The following is a 19,601-nucleotide window of genomic DNA, read 5'->3' on the forward strand; positions in this document are numbered from 1 at the left end:
TAAAAAGAAGAATAAGCAACGGCCGGTGTATAAACATAGATGGCTGCTCGCAAACGTCAAATTACCTCGAGGCAGCCTCGCAACGCCTTCTCGTGTGATCATGTGCCCGAGGATACTTACCTTTTGCATCTCTCACCAAGTATAATAATTGCGATTTGACCGAGGTACGTATTTCTGTTGAAGTTCCTTAGATTGCGACGTTCGTATCGTACGCCGACGCGTCTCGCAGTAGTACGTTTGTTTACGTGAGTAGACCTACAAAAACAATCTATGTGCGATAATAACAACAACCACATATCTCTCAAACAAAACCATGTATCAAAGAAACGCAGCTTCATCAATTAAACTTGTTTAATTATGACTCGATATGGCGGTTGTATGTGAAGATATATATATATATATATATATATATATATATATATATATATATGCAATAAAAGAATGTTGAAATTGATTGTTACGTATGTACATACTACAATCAATTTGCCACAATATAGAGATTGTCTGTTAGATTTTAGTCATCGTGACACATTTGTAGTGACAGTTTAAAATATGAAGACATTCGTATCTTTTTTCTTCTAATAGTATGTGCATATCTTTTACTTGATATACAGAAAAAGTTATATAAGTAAAGTATACATTTATAAATCTCTAAATCTTAATAAATATGTACATTTTCATACACATATTTCATTAATTTAGTTTTAGCTTGGTGTTCTGTACGAATCTGATATACTGACAGGAACTTTGTATACAAACTTACTAAAAAAAAAAAGGAAAATGATAATCATTTATGTTATATGTATAAACAATATAAATGGTAGCTATTATAATAATTAAGTAAACCCTTTGCTTGTTTTATGTAAGACTAAAGCTAATATTACACCGTTAATTTTTCATCGAGAAAATATGTACATCCGCATATACATGGCCAAATTAATTTACATGCAAAATACATTTCCACTAAAAAAAAAAAATTATTTTTAGACTCGAGAGCACATGTATAAAGTGTCATATCACTTTATTTAATCAATCATAACATTCAATAATACATAATTTAACTGATAAATGTATTTTGTGTTTAAATTTTTACATACGGACATGCGTTTTGTTATGTTACGATACACTCGATTGTAGGTAATATCTAGTTGTTTTTTTTTTCTCAATATCGTAGGCAACTATGTCGTGTAGAATTTTTTGACAAGATTCGAAACACCTCAAAAAACGCTCCATTTTGTAATTTACATACGTAATACAAACAACGACTCCAAGTAGCATATGTGCGATTGTATTTACATGAGTAACTTCGTTATCGCGCCTCGCGTTCTAACAGGTAATTTGACGTACTTTTATCCATACGTACTTCGTATATATTCCCCGAGACCCAATTTCCATATATACCCACCCCCAAATTCCCCAACGTAAAGTGAATAGATTAAGGCTCCAGCAGGCTATAGGCTACGTTCTACAATGTACAATATATTATGTACTTTGTTAGTTTCCGTTTTCCGCGTACAATGTCTGGCTGTGTAATGTGTAGTAAGGTGAATAGCACCAAGAGATTTTTTTTTCCCATTTCTGCTTTCGAACTCAAACGGATCCTTTTTGCGATGGCTATACTATAATGCGATTCAATTTGGAAACCAAGTTGCGCAATGATTAACATTTATTTTATTCGGTAGTTCATTAAACTTTGCAACGTATCCATTATATAATAGACATACTTATTATAAAACAATACATTTTAACAAAAAATGTATATAGACTTATACCTTTATGAAATGTAAAGTTGGATAAAAATAGTAGGCCTTGCCCACCAATATCTGTTAAGAGTTTATGTTTCCTCGTTTTCTCGTACTTCATGTATTGAATGCGGTAATGAACACTTAACGGTGTTCGGTACCGGGCTGACAAATCATGGATAGACACATCCAATGTCTTCGTATTACATTTGATATATTATGCGTTTGATATCACCCATGGCCCCAGCATGTTGTATCGATAAGTAACATAATCAGAGAATATGTATATATATATATATATATATATATATATATATATATATATATATATAATAAAATTCGGATAAAAATGATATATGTACGTATATATCATTCAAACCGAATTTTTAAATGCACGAGATGTGTCATCGAGTCGCTTTAAGTGATCTAAGGACTTAAGCGTTACAGATTTGTCTTCCTTTCAAAATGAGAGTCAGTCTAAAGGTCTTTCTTATACCTGACATGAACTATCAATTTCGCTACTTTATTCGCACATCATCACATCCGTAAAAAAATGCTTTTTTTTCATCATGTAGTATTTTTCGTTTTTTTTTTTACAGGTTCTATTCACGTTCCACAATTATACAATTTATATCAATAAAACGTAAACAACATATCATAGTCTTTAATATTTCAGATAGAAATATGTCTATAATAAAATAATTAAAATTATTTTGCTTTGAGTCAGGGTGAACCATCGAGTGACAGATAAATTGTGCTAGAGCAGATTGATGTAGTTGTAATGACAAGATTATCAATAAGATAATAACCTCAGTGAATAATATATCGTGTATTAATTTCATTTATATATTATAATAATATACAAGATACAATTTCCTCCAGAGAAAAAAAGCGTTATATAAGTAAAATATAATTATATATTATATAAATTGTATAAATAATTATGAGACATCACTGATGTTACTATATTTTTGATAAAGTTCGTAAGGATTTATAAATTTTGTCAATTGTGAAAAACTGCCTCTATCTGCTCATTACTTCACAACTACATGATTATAGTTTAAATTTATTTTTCGCTATTTATGTCTCACAATCTCAAGCTATTCAATACATTGAATTCAACTTCAGTTCAATCACTTAACATAAGAACAAGGATCCCCATTACCATTGGCCCGGTTTTTCATTTGAAGGTTTTATCTAGTCAGGTTGCTTTTACTTGAAGATTAACTTTCAGGTGAGCTGTTATATTGCGTTTTTCAATGTATTGTTTGTCATCGGTTAATCAACTTTCGGTAAACTTTGCCCATCAAAAAATTTCTGATGTTGGTATTACAAATCAAACAAAACTATAGTTCATGTAATAGTAGGTATCTATAGTTCATGCAACATTTACTATAGATAAATACAATAAATCAAGAATAATGTTGAAAATAAAAGTTTTAGTTAAGTTTTAGTGCTATTATATAACTGTGAAAGCAGAAATCGAGACGATACAAAAGAATATAAATTGAATATCATAAATAATTACAGAGGATTTGTTACACATAAGCTAATGATAGTTATTATGGCTGCGTTTGCTTTGGGTGCTTTTGTGCTGAAGCGTCAGTCTATCTTTATTGCTCATTACATATTGAAAGAAGATAGAGTAATGCTTTCCAAAGCGAACGCAGCCTATGCGAGCAAGAAAAAATGCAAGTTTGGCCACGAAAATGCAAGTAATGGATAACGGAGGTATTATATTCTTTTGCTGTAGAGAATTATAATGTTAACAAGTACAATTATAATATATAATAACAATTAGAATTATAACATATAATAACAAATATAATTATAACGTATAACAATGGATTTATCTTGAAATATCAGTTCTCAAACTAGCTACTGCGATTAACAAGAAAATATTAATATTAATTTATATACATTGTTCTGTCCTTCGACTGTCGGCTTTGATAGTTGAAATTTAGAAAAGAAATCGAGATCATCTAATTCATCAAAATAATTCGATTTACACCGAAATATTTTAGGTCTCTTATAAGTTCTTCATTACTGCTATAAACGTTTACATCAAAATTGTTGAAATCCATGTTGATTAACCCTTTGTGGTCACTATGGGGTCAGCATGACTCCAAAAATTTTTCAAAGAAAAATTATACTAACTCCAAGCTTAATTTTTACGATTTTTTTCAATATTTAATATTAAATTCATTAACAAAATTAATATTGCGACAGATTTTACAACATTTAAAGAAGGTTCAGTAATTTTCTCAAGTCAAAATAATGAAAATTGTAAATACGGCAGCCGATTAAAGTCGCTGGGGTCGTTTTGACCCCGGTGTGGCCATTGAAACAGTAGTTTTTTTCTTTGGGATATTTAACGTGCCGTCAACCTTTATAGACCATTAAGGGTCTTTTTATAGGTTATATGGCACTGTAGATAGTGTGACCACGAAGGGTTAATATTGTTAATAATATGCACAAAACTCAAATTCTGTTTACCTCAGCATAAAAAAGCTATAAGATCGGTTAAGATCTTCTAGTAAAACCAGAAGTTAACCAGTAAAGTTTTCTGATAGTAAAAGTTAGCACTACAAAACTATTAGTTTAATGATCAACCATGAATTGAAAAACGCAATTTTTATTTTAAACTTTAGGTTAAGCCTAAACTACAAATTAACCAGAGAATGAAAAACCGGGCCTTTTTTTTATAAATAGTGAATAGATCTTTTACTTTGATAGTTATTATCATTTTCAAGTCCATTCAAAGTTAAAGATTATATCTTGCACTATGCTGCACAATGCGAATATCACGGATATAGTTTTAAGGAAAATGGTTGAAAAAAAATTAAAGTGAAGAAATAGCATGATTGTACAAAAGTTCCACTGTCGGATGTTGATTCTCAATTTTACAATAATTAGCACGTTTGTAGAAATAATCAAGCCATACATTACGTTACTTTATGACAAACTTATTTAGAATTATTTGGAGAAGTTATGTTTTCACAATTAATTTTTTTGAGACAATTGACAACGCCAAAAGTGTTAACCTCCTTATTTTATTGCTTTTTGTAACAACATACAGTACGGAGTCGAGAAGAATCTTGAGTGGCATGCATGAGTCGAATATCTCTGATCAAACGTTATTTAATAATGTTATAATTTGCTCCCATGCACATCACACCTCCAGACTTCACTCATGCAGCAAAATGCGCTTTTTTTGTTAATTATTTCTTTTAATATAAAAAAATCTATTTCTATTGACTTTTAAGCTCTTTGCCAATACTGTACGACACGATTTTGTTCCAGTCGATTTTTGTTCGCATTACCGGCAATTGCCTTCGCAGCGCCTTAAAGGTGGTGTCCGACATCGTTTGATAGTTCTCAGAAATTGCCGTTTGATAATCGTTTTCGGATTCTTCGACAAACCGTATCAAATCCTTCGCCGTTTGCTTCTCGTTCGAGATCGGCAGGCTCTCCTTCACGTCCTTGCTACTGACCAATTGTACATTCCCGTCCTCGTAATAATGTACTTGTACTTTGAGGCTACCCCTCATTTCGGCGTTACCCAAATTCGGGGTGAAACTGACGGTCCACACTGAACGCCAGCGCCCGTTCCAGAAGTTTTTAGGTTGAAACTGATGATCCTCTATGCACGCCGTTAACGTTACGTGTCCTACACGACAGAAAAATCAATTGTTACTCGATATGTCCTCCGATTTATTTTAACACAATCGATCGATCGTAAACAATTACCTCCAAAGGATTTTCCAAAAACTGAGCAAGCGCCATGTCTGTAATGACTTTGAGTATAATTCGTTATCTCTTCTTGAAGGGCTGACCTCCAGGGCTCCGCTATGGGATCTGGCTCATAAGGTTCATAGTCTTGCGCCTCCTTCCTCAGATGATCATATTTAAAACTTTGCTTACTCCGTCCGTCGTAAAACCTCTGAGAACCCAAGTCATTGTGTTCCGTTATAAGCGCTGGGTGCTCACTTCCCTCTATCTGCCGATGAAGCGAAAAGGACAGGGTTTTAATTGTTACTTTAGTACTTACTTTAATTACTTTACTTTTAATTGTTTATCTTACACACCTATCTTTTCTCTGCTAATTAGCTAATATGCAAAATTTCCTATGGTTTCTTATGCTACTTAATATATTATACTAGGATCTATAATTTTGCACACATTTATCACAACTAGATAGAAGAAGAGACAGATATCATAATACAGATACATAAATCTAAAATTTTCTCTAGTGTAAAATAAGTTATTCGCAGTACGAGGTAAAAAAAGACACTGCGAATGGCATCCTAGCATAAGCAATGCCTAACTTCGACTGAATGATAACAGTTTCCAAAATAAACAGATGATCAAGGTAGCGTTCCACCGTAAAATAGAAACGAGAGGAGACGGTCTTCGCTCATTATTAGGAAATAGACAGCGGTGCAAGCACGCGGTTTCCAGCTAGGGCAAAATTGCTATAACCTGCCGCGAGGGTGTCGGGCATTCTCGAGCCGGTGCGAGAACGCCGGGGACGTCACCCGGATTCTCAGAGAGGGGAGAGGGTCCGATAACGTGAGCCGGCTCAGAGATAGAGCGTGTAAGGTCACCGTGATCGCACCTCGCGGGCCCTCGGAATCGATACACACACAATTGAAAATGAAAAGGGGGCGAACGCGTGAAAGGGCGCCAAGGACCGCGAGGTGCGTTCACTGCGAGTCCGGGCGAGAAAAGGAATTCAAGGAAGCCCCGCGCGGGGAAACGGTATCGGCGGCACCGTCGGCGGCCGCCTGTGGTGACGACGACGAGCACGACGATGACGGATAATGATGATGATGTTTGTACCTTAACAGGCGTGAGCTGGTCCTTGTTGTACTGAGCGAAAGCGCCGGACGCGCCCTCCTTCAACAGATTGTCGTTGTTCAGCAGGACTCTCACGTCGTTGAACACCTCGTTGAACTCGCCCGGCGGCGAGTGCAATATAAAATCCGAGACTATTCGCACTTTTTCCTGGTCCGGAATCACCGCATCTCCGTCCGCCGCCATCTTACCTTTGCCACTGGCACGCACAGCGCTGAGCGCACGGTCGCGCACTCCGCCACTCCGCCGTCGCCAGTCGCCACTCGCCACCGCCACCGCCGCTTCCTCCGCCGCCGCCGCCGCCGATGTCAAAAGCGAGGGTACGGTGCGGTGGTCACGGACGGGGTCAGGTTAGGTTATGCTTGGTCTCTCCGGATTTTGACACCGCACCTCGTGGCGCCGCGCCGCTCGCGAAGATGCCGATGTACCGGGTGGCACGAGTCGACCAAATTGCCGTAGCGCGCGTATCTGTGCAATGGCTTCCCTTCTTCATTTTTCCCCTCTTTTTTTTTCTCACAGCAGTTTCCGCAAATTCGATTTTTTCTGTCATACGTTTCGATATATGTAATATACTCTTTCTTCGTTTGACGTTTGCGACGTCGACGTCCGTCCGCTCGTTCGCGTTTCCTCATGGAAATGACGCTATGCTTTTTCGAAAAGTGTCCCGCCGAGATTAATAGATGGTTTTTGAACGGCGTTACGCTAAAAAATCAATTAAATTTAAGACTGAGAATTTAATTTAAAAGGCTAAATTAGAAGGCTAAATTTAAAACTCCATTGGTTTTTTTTTTTTTTTACAAAAAAGTGAGATTTTGAAAAATGAGAAAAATTGCCTGTACATACACACACACACACACACATATATATATTTATGTAAAATAATCGTATAATATGAAATACGATTGTATATAATTACATATGTAGAATATTGTCTAATATCTAATTGCAACTTTGATTTTTTGTAAAAAATCCAAGTTATTTTTCTAATTATTTTTCAATTATTCTTCTTTTTATTTTTCTTACATATATAAACAGAGATTGTACAAGAGAAAGAAAAAAAAAATATATAGACATATTCTAATATGTATGAAATTTTTTCCTAGGTATAATCCTCCCCTTCCCTCGGAATAAGCTGCGCGTTCTTTCCTAACTTTCTCCCCTATCGTAAAGCTAAATCCTTATTCTTCTGTTATTTTTTTTGTATCTTCTCCGCTACTTTCGAAGCTCCGTGTGCGGAGATGATTCATATCGAGCGAGGATGAATCACAGCTTTGGAAAAGTTCCTCGTACGCGGAGACGGGGCGAAACATACGCAGTTCCGTCGCAGATAGTGCGCAACGTTTAATCTTAAATCTGGCAGCGGGAGCGATAACCGGCGATATATAAATTATTGTCACTCGCGTTACGCCCGGTATAGTTCTTCTCATAAGAATCGCTCATTATCTTGTCATTTGTAGATGCAGGAAACGGAGTAACATAATAAAAATAATGTAACGTCATTTCTAAAAATAATTGCTGCAATAACGACACAACTCAAAAACTGCGATTTTTGAGTTGCTTGCAAAGGAATGATAACAATTTAATACACTGAACGAAGAGCCGATATATATGCTATAGATACTCTTATTCCTGTACAATCAATTTATTACACGAAAAATTAAATTTAAAAATAATATTACAAAATTTTTATGATTTAAAACATTCAAACTCATTTTTCTGGAAAACTTTGCTTTTTGAGGTAGGTATATCATTCTTACAATATACATACAAGAAAAACAATGAGAAGTATTAAAAAATAATTAAAAGGATCATTTTTGCTTTTTTTTTTAATAAAAAAGTGAGGTTTGAGAAAAATTGGCACGCACAATAATAATGAAAAAAAATAAGAAAAAATAACACACAATAACTGCAAGACGTAGGGTTTCTATAATTACCATTTATTTCTGCGATTTGCATGTAACTTATGCGAACGCCACCTGGTATATTCCCGTCAAAATCTTTTCGCACGAAAGAGAATATCAACGGCACGTGATTTTTTTTGACAACGACAACATTTTTTTGATATCGCTGACAAATCGTTTATTATGAACCGAAATTAGCGTGGAATCGCGGTGCGTTGTCGATCACTCGAACTCTCTCGTCCGTAAATCAGTAATGGAACAAAATCGACAGATATGTTTAATTACTCTCGTGCAAATGATTGGAGATAATTGGAATAATCGTTGTCCCGGCGAAAGCAGCTTGAAGGATATTACTTTTATAAATGTAACGCGGATCGCGTAATTAAGAGGCAATGGCGGATCATCTAATAAAAGGATCGCTCTTCTATTTGTTTCGCGCTGTCTCTTGCCATAATTATATCCCTTTGATTCGTTTGTCGCAGCTCGCGAACAAATAGCGTTAATTACGTGTCGAATTTTCAGCGTTCGCGTGCTAATCGTCTCGAAGGTTTTAGAGACTACTCTTCGTCAGGTCTAAGACGTCGGAATTTCGATTGAAAATGGCAGACGATCCAAATCGTGACATTTTGCCCGTAAGAGAAGGCTCCTGCGTGGACACAATCGTCAGTGCCATAGGTTTGTATCCATTCATTTGTATCTGCTGTAGCTGCAGTTGGATATTTAATAAATTAACTAAATTAATTAATAATTAATTAATTAAATTAATTTATTATTTATTAATTTACGGCCAACTATTAGACGCTCCTCTATAATTTGCAGCTACATTTTCTATGCTTCAAACGCAAAAACATATAAATTTCTCCTAGCATGATATTCTAGAAAATTGAAATCGATAAACAATTAACATTATTGCACAAATTTCCTATTTACTTTCGCGTGCAATGATGTGCAAAAATGCATGTGTGAATAACATTTTAAATATCGGCAGACCCTAGGGAACGTCATCTCGTTTGTAAGCTTGATCGCTATCAGCTGGAAGACAAGTATCTGCGTTTACTCGAGGAGGCGAGCAATCTGAAGAAATTGTCCAACTGCCAGGAGGATAAGATCAAGCGGCTCGGGACGAAGCTGATTAGGCTGGCTAGTAATCCAAGATCGTGTGGAGTAGCATTAGATATTGCCGACGATAGAAATAGAACGGCCGCCCTGGAGCTTGAAAATATCAAGGTAGATCTCGAGTAACAGCGATTCTTTCTTCCTCGTATCACGATATGATAACGCAGGATCTTGAATTCGGAAGAACGACGTTTTTTTATATTTCATCGTATTATTTCTAACGTAGATATTATTAATGCATGCAGAAGATTATGTGATCATAAATTTAATTTTAAAATAGATATTCCGAGATATTGTTAAATATTGTTAAACGTTTCAGCTGAAGGAGAAAATCGCCGTGATGAGAAATCAATTGTTGAGTCACACGATGAGCGGCAGGTCGTCGTCGCGCAGCCGTAATCTCGTTAGACCATCGTCTTCCGGGCTTGTGTAAGTATATATGTGTGCTACACGTATGCACTATGACTCATTACGTCGCGGCGCATTGAAATACTGAATCGGCTCCCTTTAGGACGTGTCGAAGCGAGAATAACCGCGTGAGAGCACCGTCCTGTCAGTGCATCGTCGGGGCAGGGGACGATGATAACGACATGCGAAATTACCTCGTTAAAATCGAGGTAAAATCAGCTCGAATAAATTTCAGATATTTGCACACGTTCAACTCTATATTGTATCCTATCCATTTCATTCGCACAGCACAATCGATGTTATATTTCGTGTGTGACGGAGCAAAATAAAGTTTGCAGGATGATGTAAAATATTATTGCATAAGCTCCTTTGCACGATTTTATATCACGAGTGGGCGATCACACAACTTCACAAATATGCAGGCTTGTTCGTTACTAATATTAGCCATAATCTCTACTTAGCGTTCAACTTTTGTTCGCAGAAACTGGAGGCGCAGAAGAAAGATATGGCGTGTCGTATAATGGAACTGGAAAAAGAGCTGGCACATTTGACCAATAATCAAAAGGAGAAGGTGGCGGAAAATGTAGAATATATACGAGTGTGGCGACAAATGAAGCAGCTGAACGATAAATTAATGACGACTCAGGAGAAAAACGCCACACTGACCACCGAAATTAATGACTTGAAGACGACCCTCGAACAAACGACGAGGTATACTTATTATTGGTCAAGATTTCTGATCTTTATATACATATATAACATTTTATTTTTATAGATATAAATTGTTTAATATATATTTATAATTTAGTTATTATAAGAATTATTCAATATAGTGTGTTTCTAATTTAAAAATGTATTATTTTATTAGAAACAGTCAGGAAATCGCAGCCGTTCTTTCCTCAGAGAGAACGCGCATAGCCGAGATTGACGACCAGATGTTGAAGGCAAAGAATTCACAGTTCACGTTACGCGAAAAGGACGAGCAGATACGAGATCTTACGAATGAAATTAAAATATTGCAACAACATAATAACGAACTTATTTCGCTCACCTCGAAATACGGACAAGTCGAATTGGAGAATATGGAATTGAAAAAAAAGCTTTGCGACGACGCTCAAGAGCAACAGACCTTGAAGACTGCATTCAACAACGAGCAAACTAACATTGTGGCATTAAAGGCTACTAATGAGCGATTGCTCGCGAAACTACAAGAATTGCAGACTAACATTGATACCTTGACGGTACAACTAGCGGTTAGTACATATTTGTTGTATATATTTTAGAAATTGTTTAACGCTGGACTAATTCTCAGTTTTGTAATATTTTCAGTTTTTACATACGCAAGTTAAAAAGCGCGATTCTACAATAATAGTACCATCATACACGGAACAATGCAGAAAATGTTGCGAAATGTACGATAAAATTGTGCAGTTAGAGAAAACTGTTGGCAACACTCGAGAAGATTGGCAATCGGCGGATAAATCAGTACAGACCATTGTCATTACTAGCACAAGGGAGCAGGGTACAATGATAATTTCGAATAATGAAGACAAGGCGAGATTGCAGTCACCATTGAAGGAATGGAAGACGAATCAGGAAGCAAACGGCACGAGTGTTTTATCCCGAGAAAAAATACTAAAGCTATTGGATCAGGCACAAATTAACACTCCTCTGGATGCGTCGAGGATCACGCCGAAAGAAGAATACGCAGGCATTTTGGACGTAGCTCAGAGGCACAGGCAAGTCGTACCTCTCGAGAAGCTACTGTTCGGTGATTCTAATTGTTGACAAAGATTCTACCGTTCGGTATTAACAATAAATATATATTTTATAAAGCATTATTATAATGCTATATATTTTATATAGCATTTATATTCTTATACAGTACAAATGTCTAGTAAGAAAATTGATTAAATATTGTGTCAATGCTCTTGTGTACATATGTATGTGTGCGTATATTGTGAGCATATGTTTGTTTTTTAATCAGGGACTTTTTACATATTCCCTTAATTCAATGATTGTAATTAGTATTTTATATTTTGTATTCCTTGTGTCGCAGATTAAATCAATAACTTGTGCATAATGAAAAACCTTGTGTGTTCAAAAATCTACGAATTTCTCGATATTATAAGACATATATATATAATATATATATATATATATATATATATATATGTATATATATTTTATATATTCTATTTATTTAAATAAGCATATGGTTGTAACAACTTTTTGTATATGTACATGTGATATTCTACCACGATTTTGTACTCAATCTTATTTTGTCTTATATATCTTTCAACACTATTAAAAATTAAAAGATTTAGAGTGTCACAATATCATCACTAGTATCTATTACAGCGATCGGGAAATATCTCAACGTGATGCGTCAAACTCTGTACAGAAGAATTCACAGAAAAGACTTGCATATTTGAAGAATTCGAATATAACACTAGGTCAAATGTTTCTGGTTTTATTCGACGTTTTGCAAGAACTTTTATTGTTTACTGATGTCGATGAAAAACTATCTCCGAGTCATCAAGCATCTGCGATCGGGGATTCGTTAATTGATATCAACAACAACAACAACGATTTTCCTACAATAACTACTCGCGATATTAAGCAACGTGATTTTAGTGCAGGAACAACGAATGATCTCGGTAATGATAATCATATAACGGCGATCTGACATCTTTTTACAAACACGAATAAATGCATCGGCAAAAGTACGAAAACGAGCGATTATACCCGTAATAATTTTGTTTTTAATAAATTGTTATGCGAATTTAGAATCCGATTATTGTTGTATGAACTGTTCCCTCCAATCAACCGCCAGTTTCTCCAAGAATTGCGATTTTACATGCAAAAAGAAATCTGCAACCATTTTAACGAGAGATGACGGTATCTCGATGAAAGACACATTCGATGCTACTTCCTTTCCTGTGACTCACGAGAAGTACAGAAAATCATCTTATCGAGACATTAGTAAAGATTTCTGCGTAAGCAACTATCATAATTTCTCATGAGACATTAAACTGTAGCGTAACGCCAATGATTTTTATTTAGGCAGAAAAGATGATAAAGCTGAAAAGATTAAAATCGCCGCGTTATCCCAGGTGTAATTTAATGTGTCACTTGCGCAAAACGAAAGATCCACTCTTTGTGCAAGAGAAGCTTAAGTTGCCTTGCAGAATCAAATGTTTGACCGACAGCGAGAAGTTACCGGTGTGCTCAACAGAGTCCTTTCCTTTATTGATTACTGACAGGCAAGGTCTCATTGAGATTCACATTTCGCGATTGCAACTTTCTACATCGGTTAGTATATTGCATACATTTCGCATATACATGTATACAAAATAAAATAATAAACTCTTATATAGTTAATTATTTTATTTCCTATTCTAAAATTTCAATTTATGTGGATATTTATTAATTATCTGACGTTAACTGCTCTTTCCTATGAAACAAATTATGTTTCGATATCTCCACGAAGAAATTAAAAACCAGATTATTTTTCATCGATTATATATATTGAAATATATAATAGTACAATCTCCCATTTATTTTTTCAAGTGAAGAACATGATTTTGTTGTACTTGAGATCATTAGGTCGCGAAAATACCGGACGAAGAAGATATATGTAGTCTTCACATTTACGTAAGCTGGGACATTTGGGGCGAGAAGACAGCTTACACACCGAGAATGAAGTGCCCCAATTTGATCTTCAACTCATCCTCCGTGTATCGCATAACGGATCTCTTCTCCTTCTTCAAGAACGTGCTGTCGGAGTATCTCATATTCCGAGTGAACATTGTTCGCCAAGACGGTACCAGTTACACGCTCGCCCGAGCAAAGGTCTCCATCAAGGACATCTTAGATTATCCGCAGAACAAGTTGCATTATATCGTTCCTGTGAACAGTGTCATTTCTTCCTTCTTCGGCGTCAATTTCGGCCAACTGTCGTTGTGGGTCCGGTTGAGCTGCAACGTCGACATGGTCGAAGATTTTAAAAAACAATGCGGCATAAGCTCGTTAAAAGATACTCTTTATACGCCGTCAGTAAAAAAGGAGGAAGAAGATATACCTCAGAAACCACTTCCTCGACGCCCCACGAGACACGTCGTTGACGTGGTGTCGTTCAAGGATCAGGAACAAAGGGATAATTCGGTGTCCGAAGATTCAACGGATCAAGATATCCAACCGCCATTAGATTCAAGTAACATCCCTGGAAAAATGTCTCAGAATTTTTCATATTATTAATCAGAATTTTTATAAAAGTTTTAAAACTTTCTCAGAATTTTAAGATTTTCTCAAATTTTTTATACGAATTGGAATATTTTTCGGAAAAACTCAGACAAAATATAATCATATATTTCAGATTTTTTCCGCTAACATATCTTTGTAGAAATCTGAATAAATATGAAAAAATCCGTGCAATTTATCAGAAATTTTCATACATGGATAATGAAATATTGCAAAAACTTTTATCCAATTATTTCTGAAAGTATCTGCGAAAGAGTTGACATATTTTTTCAGAATTTTTCATAAATCCAAAATATGAGAAATTCTTAAAAAATTTCTGAGAAAATATGAGAAATTTTATCACGAGGGATTATATGATCGTAATTAAAATACTTGATTAGAATTTGATTGAGATTTATCAGATTGTATTTTTTTGTACATGATTAAATCGATTGGGATCGTGTGTGTTATTTTATATAATCAATCGTATGAATATTCTCTACGTCCAATTTAATTCACTAATTAAGACGTATTGATTGCACCTATTGAAAGAACTCTTAATCAACGTTACGTTGTCAAAACCACAGATTTTCAATACGAGACTGAAAACTCGGATGACGACAATTATTACGTTAACTCGAATAATGAAGAATCATTTTCGCCTACCAACAAGACGAGTAAAATATCTAAAGACGATAGAACGATTACAGCAAGAAGGTAAGATTTCTTCCTCACACTATAATGTCGTGCTTTCTCACGCTATCTAAACTGCTTGCAGAACCTAATTTTGCAACTTAAAAAAAATTTTATAAATAATTTTAATCAGTCCAGATTCCGAAGCGAATAATAACGAGAAAAAGGAAAATAACGATTTGAGGGATTCGTCGAGCATGGCGGAGTTCAGGACATTAATCGCGAATGTAAGATACATTTAGCAATGTTACGGAAAACTCTCGCGATTGTATGAGAAATAGCGAAAGCTCTAGTTTTATCTGGAAATTATCGAGATTGCGGACATGTTCAGGGCATTTCGTTGTCCGAAGGATCAAGCAACACAATCTGCGACATGAACGAGGTTCTTTCGGACAGAAATTGGGAGAGATACAAGCAGAAGAGTCTGCTGACTGCTTTTGCCAGTACACTTAGTAATTAATTATACGTCTGCATTTATATATGTTGATTGAATAGCTCGGTACTGAATTTAGTCGTCCAAAAACACTTGCAGGAGCTAATTCGTTAAACGTGGAAGCGCAGGATTACCGAAATGACATCTTTACTTGCGTACGAGATTGCTCCATTAGTTATACTTAAGATCCTCCACGAAGAGTGCTGGATTACAAACATAAATTTCCCGTGATAATGCTATACCGAATATATTTTATATTGTCTACTTAACGACGAAAGCTAAATGGTTACAACAAATTAAGCTTCAAACTTTAATATTTTTAACATCCGATTAAATATACAAATTTCCGATTTTATTGTTTAATGCAAAAAATTAAAATGTAAAAAATAAGTTAATGGAATTTTTGTTAAAGGGAGATTATTCATAAATTTATGGAAAAATATATTGTTATTACATTAAACCGTCGTACTTTACGATCAGCAGCGTCTTAATAATATATATGAGTTAGCCCATTGTACACCAGCACGTTTCTGAGATGGAGAAGTATATCTAAAAATATTAATTATAATTTTTACTAAAAGAAACTTTATAATGTACGTGATATTGTTCATAAAGTAATTTAATGCAGTTCTGATTCGTACACGTCTTTTTCAGCGCCACGAAAAGGATGCAATAATTATAGAAATAGTGAGCATGCAGCTTTTGGACGAGAGTTGCGTTATGCAGGATGATGAGATACATTTGCTTTACGTAGAATATTCTTTCCTCGGGAATCGCGGCGAAGATATGGAGACTGTCTCTGTGGAGAAATCAAAAACGGGCGGTCAAGAAATGATCTACAATTATAAGAAAAGTATATTTCTTTTTTATATGTATGTAAACAGCAAATATTTTCTTGACCGCTAATAAAAAGACACGTTTTTAAATATGATGTAAATTATAATAAACGAGAAAAATTGTATATTATTTAGAAATCGTGCAGCATAAATAAGTACAAAATAGTTTCGTTATTTTAGAATTTTGGATTAATGAAGTGACACATCCCCTACAAAGAGATAATTTGCGCGCCATGTTGGCTGAAACTATAAGTCCAAACATCAATTTTACTGTTCTTAGCGAACCATTACCCGAGGAAAGAGAAGTTAAAGAGTGCGAGGAGGTCGGGTGAGTATAACGACTTATTTTATTTTAAATTTTTACAACGTTATAGCAATTATATAAAAATCAATATTACTAATTCGTATTTTTCCTTTGAATACGATAAATAATCTTTAATTTAATGATTTTATAAGATTTTTTTTTGAGATATAATATTTGATAACTGGCTTTTTACTTTGTCCTTCTAGTTATGCAATTTTCAATATAAAAAAATACGCGCTTGGTGATGAATGTAAACATGTATTATTGCCGATTAAGGATAATCGAAACAGACAAATTGGAACGCTGAAGGTAATACAAATATTAAATAATTTATCTTTTCATTAAAATTAAAAAAAATTTGTATTGATTATTAAATTTAAATTTATCGTAGATTGCTGTGTCCGGTTTGAATGCCATTCGACAATGTTTACCAAGATCAAAATAGATCAATTGCGGTAGATAATAGCAATGTGGGAGACAAATGTTACATGAGCATTTAGATTATATATGAAGATGATCGAATTGAAGTCGGCAGATCAATATGCTTTGAATGCTATACTAATTATATATAAAATTTTATTCAAAATTATCTATATATTTTCTAATATCAAGTGACACTGTAGTGTCTCGCGCCAAGTACACGCGCAGCGCGAGCGCCGTGTCACTTGATACCTTCACGCGAACGGACAAATTGCGAGTACCCGAGATTTAGAGAGCTCAATAACACCAAAATATTATTTTATTTCTCGACTAACTGGCACAATGTAAAAAAGTATGCACATTAATCCAAGATTTTAAAAGCATCGTGTTGTCAATTCCAAATTCATCTCAATAACACGTATAGACCGTCACATGTGGATATCTTTTTTTCCAATCATGAAATAAGCCATCGTTAATTTTACACATTATGTCGAGATAAAACTCTTGCAGTTTAGGACATTGTTCGAAAATGATGGAAAATTTATCAGGTCTACCATAAACCACATTTGCAAGATATAACTTTTTTAAATTTTTGCACTGCGCTAGCAATTCCAAATTGCGATCAGTAAGGACACCACATAAAAAAAAAAGTTCTTCCAGACGTTCACAGGAAGAAAGTAATCTGTTCAAGCTATCAGTGATTAGGGTTTTCTTTGATCTGTAACAAAAAATTATATAATTATCACAATACTTTAATCGCAAAGAGGAAATTAATGCAACTTTTTCAAGATACTTGCGATGCAAGAGAAGCAAACATATACAAATTTGGAAAAAAATACGGTAAATGTATTTTAAAAGAAAATTAAAAGACATACTTGTAAAGGCCAAATGTCACTTTTCGTAAATTCTTACAGTCAGCGAGAGCGTTTAAACCCTGCGATGTAAGACCTCTTAATAAACTTATTACTTCCAAGTTGTGACACGAATTTCTTAACTCTATTACAACTGCGTTTATGTTTAAACCGCTCGTATGTACCAAGTGTAATTCACGCATCTCTTGATTTTTTTGCAGTATTTTGCAAAGATGTTTAGTTTTTATAAATGTACCACAAAGGTCTAAATGTTCCAAACCATTTAGCCTCTCGAGATATGAAAATCCTTTGTTGTTTACGCGATAACAACGACATAGATCCAATTCTAAAAATAAAATATGTTTGAATATATGCAATTTACCCGTAATCATGACAATCTACATATACAATATACATATATATACATACATGCATACCTTTTAAATTTTTGCATATCTCTGAAATTTCAAGTAGAGCACGACTATTAACAGATTTGCAGTCATTTAATCTTAAGTGCGTTAAACGCCTGCCGCAATTATGAAGAAAGTTTATAAAATCCGTAACATCAAAGTTGCTTGCTGTAAGATCTAACTGTCGTAAATATTTAAATATAGCTGTCAAGCCATGAAATTCAATGCTTGTAATTTTGTCAGTTACACATCGCATATTCAAACGTGTATAGAGTTCAGGGTCCTGTGTTAAATTTTTGAAGCGTTCATCTACATGACTCATGCTGCATAACGTTGTCAGATCTAAATTTTTTAATATTATTAGTAGTACTTCATCTTACAAAAATAAAATATAAAACTTTAATACACGAAATAACATTACAATAAATATTATTATAAAAAAATAGATTTGTTATAATATTTTACAGGAAGCGCCGATAAGCTGCAACTACTTGCAACATGCGCCGATAAACTGCAAGGTGATAACTCTTTGGATTCGTCCGAAGAGAGTTTCATACTGTTTACACAATTGGAATGATTATTTAATTCTTGAGATGCCCTTTTGCGCTTCAAATTACTTTTATAAGTAATCTTGTTTATTTTGCTACAAATGTCATTGAAACAAATTGATTTTCATTATTAACAGAAAAAAAGGATTTAAATATTCCCTGATGTACGATAGTAATACCTGTTAGAAATAACACAATATTCAGGTAAATTTCTTTGCAGATGAACTATATCCAAGTGTGCACTTTTCAAATCTGCTGTTAAATTATGAACATCGTCATGGTGAGGAGAGTACATGCTGTTTATTCTTTTTAACAGATTAGTTAAATTCTCGTTAGGATTTCTAGAAAAGATCAATTCTGATGTTCCGATAAACATCACAGCATCTAGCTGTGTGTAAGAGACAGGTGAATTGTCTTTAAAAAATAGTCTGAGCATTTTGGTTTTAAAGTAGCACGGATGCGATAAGGGTGGAGAAAATAATCTTGATTTCGGGGGTACAATCTGAGACGATCCATCCCACAACTGAATCCACTGATTATTAGAATCTTGAGCGCAAATTTGAATTACGCTTCCTGGATTATATAATTCGTAAATACAGACTCTGATTGGATATACAGCTTCATGAAACTCAATATCTTCAAAATAGAAAATATAATTATGCTCTCTTCTCAACAAAAGCGTATCTTTTCTAACAATATTTTATATTTATCAATTCAGGTATTACATACCAATATATTTATTTTCGCTCGTCGTTTGACATAAATTGATTGCAATAAGATCAGTAATGGTTCTTATGGAATCTTTGTTTTGCCACTGAGATATTGAAATATCGGCATCAT

At 34.5% G+C, this 19,601-nt stretch overlaps 3 protein-coding genes across 3 annotated transcripts; 1 reads left to right on the forward strand and 2 right to left on the reverse strand.

The window, feature by feature from the left end:
* The first annotated feature begins 74 nt into the window (after window positions 1-74).
* On the forward strand, window positions 75-17,006 carry LOC112460009. The gene is made up of 19 exons (XM_025024415.1): window positions 75-164; window positions 9,023-9,175; window positions 9,489-9,727; window positions 9,936-10,045; window positions 10,128-10,233; window positions 10,506-10,735; window positions 10,893-11,277; window positions 11,354-11,795; window positions 12,815-13,023; window positions 13,091-13,339; window positions 13,634-14,240; window positions 14,854-14,983; window positions 15,093-15,186; window positions 15,291-15,411; window positions 15,492-15,547; window positions 16,047-16,245; window positions 16,409-16,556; window positions 16,739-16,841; window positions 16,924-17,006. The coding sequence occupies exons 2-19, from the start codon at window positions 9,100-9,102 to the stop codon at window positions 16,975-16,977; spliced, it is 3,558 nt and encodes a 1,185-aa protein (XP_024880183.1). The 5' UTR covers window positions 75-164; window positions 9,023-9,099; the 3' UTR covers window positions 16,978-17,006.
* LOC112460007 (F-actin-capping protein subunit alpha) lies at window positions 2,327-6,874 on the reverse strand. The gene is made up of 3 exons (XM_025024414.1): window positions 6,585-6,874; window positions 5,493-5,742; window positions 2,327-5,412 (listed from the first exon to the last, which is right to left on the reverse strand). Exons 1-3 carry the CDS (start codon window positions 6,783-6,785, stop codon window positions 4,994-4,996), a joined length of 870 nt encoding a protein of 289 aa, XP_024880182.1. The 5' UTR covers window positions 6,786-6,874; the 3' UTR covers window positions 2,327-4,993.
* Window positions 17,007-17,646: 640 nt separating the features above from the next.
* LOC112459990 lies at window positions 17,647-19,346 on the reverse strand. The gene is made up of 3 exons (XM_025024392.1): window positions 18,941-19,346; window positions 18,679-18,856; window positions 17,647-17,670 (listed from the first exon to the last, which is right to left on the reverse strand). The coding sequence occupies exons 1-3, from the start codon at window positions 19,195-19,197 to the stop codon at window positions 17,647-17,649; spliced, it is 459 nt and encodes a 152-aa protein (XP_024880160.1). The 5' UTR covers window positions 19,198-19,346.
* Window positions 19,347-19,601: the final 255 nt, after the last annotated feature.

Source organism: Temnothorax curvispinosus, unplaced genomic scaffold (assembly GCF_003070985.1).
Source record: "Temnothorax curvispinosus isolate PA1 unplaced genomic scaffold, ASM307098v1 QBEX01010285.1, whole genome shotgun sequence".
NCBI classification, from domain to species: Eukaryota; Metazoa; Arthropoda; class Insecta; order Hymenoptera; family Formicidae; genus Temnothorax; species Temnothorax curvispinosus.